The sequence below is a fragment of the Trichoderma evansii genome, assembly GCF_050947405.1.
Source record: "Trichoderma evansii strain SZMC 28006 chromosome Unknown GGI43scaffold_16, whole genome shotgun sequence".
Classification (NCBI taxonomy): Eukaryota; Fungi; Ascomycota; class Sordariomycetes; order Hypocreales; family Hypocreaceae; genus Trichoderma; species Trichoderma evansii.
Window position 1 is genome coordinate 48,675 of NW_028145190.1, and position 8,810 is coordinate 57,484.

Consider the following 8,810-nt stretch of genomic DNA (forward strand, 5'->3'; position numbering starts at 1 on the left):
TTGCTATTATTGACTGCAAGAGCTACCAACGATGTGACTTGAGGCAATGAGGTCAACAACTAGTAGAGGGCTGCGATAGCAACTAACGTTTGCTCTAACATAACAAGGTGCTTCTTAGGTGGTGAATTCGTCCATTATGATTACAATTAACATTGGTTGATAAATATACATAAATAGCCGCCATTTCACATATCTCGCTGAAATCGCACCATTTATTCTTCCAATCAAGCCAGGCAAGTCAGATATCTATCCTATTATACGATACGCTTACATATTCTTCAAGATTTTGGTCACACCAGCGACTTTTCTCACCGACGACCCGTATCCCACCTCCACCACACCCTGAGTGAATCGCCAAGAACGATCCTGGCTCGCGATAGGGTACTGTACAGGGGGAGGAATGGCAGTCTTGACACCCAGCCAGCCGAAGCGGTCCTCGCAGACAGCCTTGGTGTTGCATAGGCCGCGGAGACCTTCCTCGCCTGCGAAGCGGCCGTAGCCAGAGCCGGCGACGCCGCCAAAGGGAAGCTGGACGGCGTAGTAGGCGGCAAAATCATTGACGGCGACCATGCCGGCCTTGAGACCGCGGACGATGGGCTGCAAGGCGGGGTCGCGCTCAGAGCCGTGGACGGAGGCACCGAGGCCGAAGTTGGGGGCGTTGGCGACGGCGAGGATGTCCTCTGCGGAGGAGGACTTTGCACGCAGCATGGTAAGGACAGGGGCGAAGCACTCGTTCTGGGCGATGCGCATGGAGGGGGTAACATCGACGAGGAGCGTGGGCTGGAAGTAGTGGCCCTTGGGGTGGTCTGGGTGGGCGTAGCGTTTGCCGCCGGCGAGGAGACGAGCACCCTGGGAGACGGCTTCTGCGATGAGCTCTTCAAGGCGGGAGAAGGAGGCGTCGGAGATCATGGCGCCCATGTCTGCGTCTGGGCCGAGGCGGATGGCCTTGACGCGAGGCTCCAGCATTTCGATGAGACGATCGTAGGCGGCGCCTGAGGAGATGACACGTTCGATACCGATGCAATTCTGGCCGGCGGCTTGAAAGGTGCCTCTGAGGATAATGTCGCGGATACGAGGGAGATCACCATCTTTCCGGCCGCCGGCAGATTCGAGTACGATGAAGGGATCCTTGCCTCCCAGTTCAGCGACGACGGGCGTGAGACTCTTGGCAGCGCTGGCGGCAACATGGTGGGCGACGGACTGAGAACCGATGAAGGTGATGTGGCTGATGCCCGGGTGGGACGTCAAGTGGCCAGCAGTCTCCGGCCAGCAGGCCACCATCTGAACAAGATCCGGATGATAGCCATGGGCGGCGAGGGCGCCGCGCGCGATGTCGAGGAAGTACTTGCTCGACCAGGCGGTCTGCTCTGACACCTTGACCACAATGCCGTTGCCGCTGAATATAGCGCTGATGATGGGGCCCATCAGGTTGTGGAAGGGATAGTTCCAGCTAACCAGCGCGGCCACCACGCCGAGAGGCTCGTAGTGCACCGTGTTGCGTTTATATGCCATGAGAAGGTTCGTTGGTCTGCGCGACGGCTGAAGGGCCTTCTCGCCGTGTGCGAGCGTCCACTTGATCTTCTCGACGGTGACGAGGATCTCGCCCAGCTGGGCGTCCACCATGGTCTTGCCGCTGTCTAGGCAGGCAATCTTGCAAATCTGCTCAGCATTGTCCAGAATGTACTTCATGAGCGACCGCAGGACTGCTTTGCGCTGGTCAAAGGTTGTATTGGCCCATTTCTTTTGCCATTGTGCTGCTTCGGCAATTGCCTCGTCGATGCCTTCTTCGGTGGTGGGTTCGACGGTGCCGAGGAACTGTCCCGTAGCGGGCGCGTAGCATTGGATGGCTGAACTTCCGGGGATCCTTATGCTGGTCTGTTTGACAATCGTTTTCTTCTCGGGCAGCGTTGGGGGAAATGCGCGGATCCATCGAGGACCGAAATCCAAGGACGCATGAGCGAAGGAGACGCCAGCTCGGACGATGAGACCGCAGATGAGTGTAGCAAGGACGGCGAAGGAGGCTTGGAAGGAAACAGATCTGGGGAGAAAAAAGACAAGTTAGTTTTTGTTTTCCTCAGTCAATGGTTGTATAAGAGAGATACGCACGAAATATCAAGCTGAGAGCCCAGGCTGCTATTTGGCCCTACAAGCGAAGCCAACTGCTCCACGAGACGCTCCATTGCCTCGCATCCGTATAAACCACCTCCTACAGATGGGAAATAGATACGGAAGAAGAGGAGAGGAAAGGGCGAGACAGAAGAGAGCGGATGAGGTGGTCTAAAGGAGAATCGGACGATTCGCTGCTGGAAAGTCGTCTGAATTGAGCTGTAAAAAGGTGGGGTTTTTAGTTTAGTCAGGCACCCTGTCAAGAGGCATTGTCCAATAAGACTGCAGTGCTTCAACTGTGTATTTTTGCTACCTAGTACGACGAGTCTCAATCAAATGCATTTTCAAGGTCAAGGCAACAGTGTCAAATATAATACAAAATTCAAAACGGAGAAAGATAATAATGCAAAGCCATCATGAAATGCATATTGTGTATATATAAAAAGCTTCTTCAATTTCCACCTCGCAAAGGAAACAAAAGCTACTACTTGTTACTTATAACTAAAATCCATGCCGCAACCACCACGCACAACATCATATCCAGGCTTTATTCGGGGCCAATCTTTCTCTCGGGCCACCTTTCCCAACGCCAAGCCCCCCTTCCAAAGCAAAAGCAGCTTTGTGTGCATTTGCTCTTCTTTAAACACTTTCAAAACATTCAAGAAAAAAACAACAACCAAAAAAAAGAATAAATAAAGGGACTGTCTCTCTTCAACCTCTTCGCTCTTTCCCGTCTCTTACTCCGTCTGAGCAATCGAAAGCACAATATGTTGTTATAATAGTAATGATAAAGGGGGGAAATATACTCTTTGAGGGAATGGGAGGGTTTGCGTCGCTACTCATCTCTAGAATGCAGAAAAAAACCAGAAATGAAGGAAGCGAAAAACAGTTTGGAAATTCAGGATCGAAGGAAGATAGAATGAAGAAAAAGCAGTGAAAGCAGAATGAAAAAGAAATATAATGCATCTTTCAACCAAAAAAAGAAAGGGCAGAAAGCAAAAAAAAAAAAAAAAAAAAAAAGAGGTAAAACAGTCCCATAATCTCCCGTTTCCTTTTCAAACGCCATGCAATATCAAGCCTCCTCTCTTTATAAAGAAGGTCCAGGCAACCACATCTCTTTCAGCTCCCCTTTCTCCTTTCTTTTCATCTTTTCATCTTTCTTTCTTCTCCTCCTACCACCATGGGCAGGCTTCATAATTGTTTGCAGGCGTTGCAGCATTGAGATGCATCGCGATAGAAAAGCAACTGGGCGTCTCAATGCGCGCCTGAAAACGCAGAGTGTCATTAACAGAGGTGGTAATAGGGGTGCAATTCATAGATCGCTCATGCAAATCATCAAAAGCATGAATGCCTCAATGCAGATACTTGAATGTCAAGGACCGGGCAGCGGGAACATCTTAAAAACAATATAGAACAAACGGAGAAGCAGGGGATAAGGAGACTGGTCGTAATGCAAATATACAACGAAGGGGATTTTCCTGAAGCACTCCAGTTCCGTGTCTATACATTGGCGCTCTTGGTTAATGACAGTCCACGCAATCTTGCACCCAGACCTGCGGCTGCATGTGAATGGCTTGATTCGATACGAGAAAGCCTTGCAGCAGAGGTAAAGTCGTTGCTGGCCTCGTAGCTATATCGTATGCGGTCCATAGACTGTCGCACACGATCATATGATGGTCTTGCCCGATCCATGCTTGGCCGCGTAGCGGCTGGCACGTCAAGAGAGTAGCGAGTAGTAGTGGGTGGCACTTCCATAGAGTAGCGGTTGCCAGTGTAATTTGTGCTATCGCTACCAGTCTGGCTGTGGCCGATTTGCGTGGTCGTTCGCGTCACTGTTGATGGGGGGTAAATCGGGCGCAGATCCTCATCGACGCTAGCATATTGATTGTGATTTCCCCGTGAGCTGCCAGACGACTTCTGGCTCTTTTCGTCGCTGACTGCATCAATCGATTTGATCTCTGTGTCCAGATGAGCAAAGGCGCCCATCCTCTCCTGCTCTCGAATAATGTCGACGTCGTAAGGGAAGAAGACCTTCTGTAGAGACTTGATGGCAAATCGAGGGAAGAGGCAGATGACAGGGACAAGCACAAAGACGGCCCAGAAAGTGGCCTCTCCATAAATTTCCTTGGCCGCTCCGTAAAACTGGTCAGATGAAGTAAATGATGTGTAAATGCCTGTCCAGAAGAAGATGAAGATGTCACTGAGGAAAACAATGAGCAACATGAGCCAATCCCATCGATAGGTGTTCAATAAGATGTAAGCGTTGATCGTTAGAACGGCGGGGTGCGCGATGTAAACACCAAGGCGGAATCTGTCATCAATAACCAATCCGTTTTCGGTCACAGGTCGTGCAGGCATGAATAGCAAGTACGGGATGAAGAAAACCATGATGGACTGATAAATACCGTCAAGCATGTATAGCCTATTGAGTTGTCAGTAAAAAATACCTTGTGCATTGAGGAGGATGAAAAAACTAACCAAAACTTCTTCTGTGTCCATTCCAAGCGTTCAATACCACGGCGATACAATTGCGGCACGGCCAACGAGACGGAATCCGAGACGTCCTGGTCGAGAATACCCATGACGGCAACTGGTATCGAAGTAAAGAACAGGTTAAACATCAGAATATAGGTGTAGTCAAAGAGGTACGTCATATCAAAGTTGGTGTAGATGGAGAACCAGAAGATACCGAAAGTCCAGACCATGTTCTTGTAGAAGAAGTTAGGAATAGACTCTCCCAAACGACGGTACGACCAACGTCCATGAACAAGTACCAGGCGCTGCAAGAACCGGAACTGCGCAATAGCATAATCAGAAGACATGGCAGCCTGTCGACCTTCGACACCAGCAATACCGACACCGACATCAGCCTCTTGAATCATGGCGACATCGTTGGCGCCGTCACCGATGGATAGGGTCATGACGTCCAGACCGTTCTTGACCATGGAGACGACAGCGGCTTTTTGCGCGGGACTAACACGGCAGCACAGAACAGAGCGGCACTGCTTGCAGACAAGAAGGAACTTTTGCATGAGGCGCTCATTCAAGGCCCATCTAAGGGTGAAACCATCAATGACCAATCCATGCGTGGGAGGCGGAGGCTCGTGGTTCTTCATAGCAGCAGCAAGGTCTTCATCGCTACCAGTCAATCCAAATGTTCGCAGATGCTCATCCAGAACCTTTTCGATGAGACCAATGAAGACCTCTTCCGCACCTTCGCCTTCAGCAGCGTCCTCTTCGACCTTGATGTGAAGCAGTTCCATGTCGTTGTTAAGCAAGTTACAGGAGAAACCAATGTTGATAGCAGTCTCAACCTTGTCGCCAGTCAAAACCCAGAGCTTGATACCAGCCTCGCCCAGCAGCTGAATAGCGTCGGGAACGCCATCTTGGAGACGATCTTCAATAGCAGTACCACCAAGAAGCATAAGATCCTGCTCAATAAGCTCGGCAACCTCTTCAAGCTTCTCCTCACGGTCTTCAAGAGCGGCGGCAGCGATATCGTGTTCCTTTTTCCATGCACGGTATTCCTGTTCGGTGAGCTCCTTTTGGGCGATACACAAGGTACGCAGACCCTCGCGAGCAAACATTTCCAAGTGTTCGGCAGTGACCTGTCGCAGTTCCTTTTGCTCGCCCCTCTTGAGCCGAGCGTAGATGACGGAGTCGGCACCCTTGCAGAACAGAATAATTCGACCGTCAGGCATACGGATAATGGTACTCATTCGCTTTCTGGTGGAGTTAAACTCGATGGTGTTGAGAAGCGGGTAGTGACGTTCCTCGCCCATAACATTGAGATTTATGCCATCCGAATTGTTACCCAGTACAGTGAAACCCATATCGCGAGCAGTGGCAACCAAAGCTTCTTCATCGGGAGATTGCGCCTTGAAGGCCATGGTTGGTGGATCACCAGGAGTGCGTTCAGCCATAACAGTGTGGCAAAGAGCCAAAGCAAGCATGAAGTTTTCATTGGCCTGCTGCTGTTCGGATCCGTGGTGACCAGCTAAATCGGCAACAAAGTCGGGGGCAATAAAGGTAACAGCTTCGTCGTGAAGGTAAGGGTTGTCATGGATTTTGCGGAGGCCAATGAGCGCTTGCACTTTAGCTTCAGCGATCTCGCCAAGAATCCTCTCAGATTCCTTTTCGATATCGACACCAAGGCGCTTCTGCATACCGGCTTGGGCTTCGGTCCAAGCTTCACCGTATGGCTGTCCGTTGATTGTAGCTTTCTTGAACTCCATGACGTTTTGGGTAAGAGTTCCCGTCTTGTCCGAGAAGATGTACTCAATCTGACCAACATCATCGGAGATGTTCCAAGTTTTGGGGACACAGGGTTGGTCGATCGGCTCGTAATACATTTGCACGTCGCTGTAGATAAAGACTGCCTGCAAGGTTCGAACAATTTCCAGTGTAATATACAGAGAAATGGGGATCAAGTTCTGGAAGACGATGATGGCTGCCCAAAAGGTGACGAAACCAGTGACACTAGAACTTCCGCCAATGGAGCCAAAGTCAAAGAAAAATGCAGAAGAATCTGTCCTGGCCCAGGCCACACCGTTGATAATAGCGGCAATCAAGCACATGATGGAGAGGATGACAAAGTTGACAATAACGTTCCAGTTCATGTCACGAGCAATGCGCGGTCGCTTGCTTGGTGTGATGCCAGCGTTCATCATAATTTTGGTGTCATGTCCGGTGAAGACGACGACGCCCAAGATCCATTCAGTGTTTCGCAGGTTGCAGCCACGCAGCATCAGGTTGTCAATGGTAATGGCCTCGGTCATCTCTTCGGGCTCTTCGTCCAGATATCCGGGGATCTTTTGCTGCCATCTGATAGCGCCGTTGTACTTGTACAAATTGGGCTGGGGAGCCTCGCTCTCGATGCGGAACTGGGCACGCTCGCAGTCACGGGCATGTTTGATGCCACGGCCGCAGCGGAGAGCCTGTCGAACCTTGAGGTTGGTTTCGCCGTCTAGGTTTTTCGTTTCAACGTAGCAAGCACCGTCGGGGTCGGAGGTGGATAGGATGATGACATCAGCAGGGATCTCATCGTCCTTGTAAATACGCACGAAATCTCCAACCGTCAAGTTTTTCCAGGTATCCTTTCCAAAGCGGGCACCCTTGGGTTCGATATCGTAGTTGATCAGATCCGACTTCATGATAGCAAGGGCCGAGGCTCGTTTCACGTCCTCTTCCTCGTGTTCTTCAAACTGGAGGGCGTTGGGAGTAGGCGAAGAAACAGGCGTCATCTGAATGTCATCCGGGTTAGAGACGTAGGACTCACGGCGTTCGAACGGCGATGCCATGGATTCACGGTGAGCTCTAGTGCGGACAGATTCAATCGAGGCTCGGGGTTCGTCTTCGATGACGGGCATTTTGCGTTTCTGGCGCTCAGCGCGAGCCTTCTTGGACCATGTGCTCTGAACAGCACGCCACATGCGCCCAAAAAATCTCGAATTAGCTTTCTTAAATCTTCTCCAGGTGGAAACATTGTCCTCTTCGACATTGACGTTGGTCCAGTTATGAAGACGATGAACAGGGGCATTGTTCAGCTCGTTGTCGAGCACCGTTCTTCGGTAATCTTCGACGGCATCCTTGATGGAGGTAAGGGCGACGATGACAATAAGGGGAACAGCGTTCAATCCTGGGTTAACAGTACCGAAAATAGAGAAGGCCTATATAAGAGTTTAACACAAGGTTTAAAGTAGATAGGGGCGAGGGCGAAACTAGGGCGAATTAAAGGTTTGACAGATGTACTTACACCTAAGATAATCAAGAACAAGAAGAAGATGTTGGCAATGTTGTGAAATTGAAACCACAAGTTCTTTGGAACGAACGAGAGAGGAGTATACTTGGCAGTTCGGATCTTGTTTCGAGGGTACTCGGTAATGGGGTGGCCCTCTTCCAGCATGTCATTGGGGAGCGGCAAGTTGAAGTACAGTTGGCGATTATCCTTGTCGTCCTCAGAGCCGTCGTCGGATTGGGCGGTGGCATCTCCAGTGGGCTTGATGTCCTGGTCGTCTCGACCATCATCACCGCCAGGGTTCTGCTCTGGAGCACCGCCTCGTACGCTGCGGCGCTTCTCACTGGCGCTGGAAGTCGTCCTGTTGTGCATGCGGTCGAGCAGCGACTTGCGTTTCGTGGCGCTGCTCTTGACCGTCATCTTGCGGGTAGCCCATCTGGCCCTCTGCGTCTTGGCCAGCTTCGATTTGGGGCTGCTGCTGCCTTCCGCTGGAGGGGGGGGCGGCGGCGGTACTGAGTCGCTCATTGTGGCTGCGATGTCGCGGGCAATCGCCCGTTCAGCCGTGAATGGCCAGCCAGGTCGGGGATTGGAGGATTCGGCGTCAAAACGAGTGACGGACTCAACGATGGAATAGTCGCTTCGAGGTAATCGATATTAGGAGGTTCTACGAACACGGTCGGGGGGGAACAGACACGGCCCAGGGTCGAGGGCACGCTTCGTGGCGAGCAGCGAGCGAGTGTTTGCGGGAGAGGAAAGTCGCGAGACAGGAGAAGGGACCCTTTGAGGTGCAGAGGCTGAAGCGCACCGGGGGCTCGACAAAGAACGTCGATGATGCACGTGTCGTCGCGGGCGACAATGAAGTTGAAGGTTGAGGGAGGCGGAGAACAGTGTAGGAGCAGGAAGGAAGAGTGAAAGGGTATACCTAGATGGATCTACTATCGCCTGTAACGTGGGCTGGGTGACGGGA

At 51.3% G+C, this 8,810-nt stretch overlaps 2 protein-coding genes across 2 annotated transcripts; both read right to left on the reverse strand.

Moving 5' to 3' along the window:
• Positions 1 to 3: 3 nt before the first annotated feature.
• Positions 4 to 2,343, reverse strand: GGI43DRAFT_409824 (meiotic recombination directing protein). Its single transcript, XM_083206562.1, has 2 exons — positions 2,107 to 2,343; positions 4 to 2,038 (listed from the first exon to the last, which is right to left on the reverse strand). Exons 1-2 carry the CDS (start codon positions 2,178 to 2,180, stop codon positions 268 to 270), a joined length of 1,845 nt encoding a protein of 614 aa, XP_083058472.1. The 5' UTR covers positions 2,181 to 2,343; the 3' UTR covers positions 4 to 267.
• Positions 2,344 to 3,562: 1,219 nt separating this feature from the next.
• Positions 3,563 to 8,599, reverse strand: GGI43DRAFT_101586 (uncharacterized protein). Its single transcript, XM_083198800.1, has 3 exons — positions 7,862 to 8,599; positions 4,585 to 7,775; positions 3,563 to 4,528 (listed from the first exon to the last, which is right to left on the reverse strand). The coding sequence occupies exons 1-3, from the start codon at positions 8,366 to 8,368 to the stop codon at positions 3,607 to 3,609; spliced, it is 4,620 nt and encodes a 1,539-aa protein (XP_083058473.1). The 5' UTR covers positions 8,369 to 8,599; the 3' UTR covers positions 3,563 to 3,606.
• Between the last annotated feature and the right edge of the window lie 211 nt (positions 8,600 to 8,810).

What these genes read in the sequence shown, in the direction of transcription:
- GGI43DRAFT_409824 (XM_083206562.1), bottom strand. Translation starts at nt 2,180, where the DNA reads ATGGAGCGTCTCGTGGAGCAGTTGGCTTCGCTTGTAGGGCCAAATAGC. An exon ending in GGCTCTCAGCTTGATATTTC is followed by an intron (nt 2,039 to 2,106) that starts GTGCGTATCTCT and finishes TTTTCTCCCCAG; the next exon opens with ATCTGTTTCCTTCCAAGCCT.
- GGI43DRAFT_101586 (XM_083198800.1), bottom strand. Translation starts at nt 8,368, where the DNA reads ATGAGCGACTCAGTACCGCCGCCGCCCCCCCCTCCAGCGGAAGGCAGC. An exon ending in TGTTCTTGATTATCTTAGGT is followed by an intron (nt 7,776 to 7,861) that starts GTAAGTACATCT and finishes ACTCTTATATAG; the next exon opens with GCCTTCTCTATTTTCGGTAC. An exon ending in TGGACACAGAAGAAGTTTTG is followed by an intron (nt 4,529 to 4,584) that starts GTTAGTTTTTTC and finishes ACAACTCAATAG; the next exon opens with GCTATACATGCTTGACGGTA.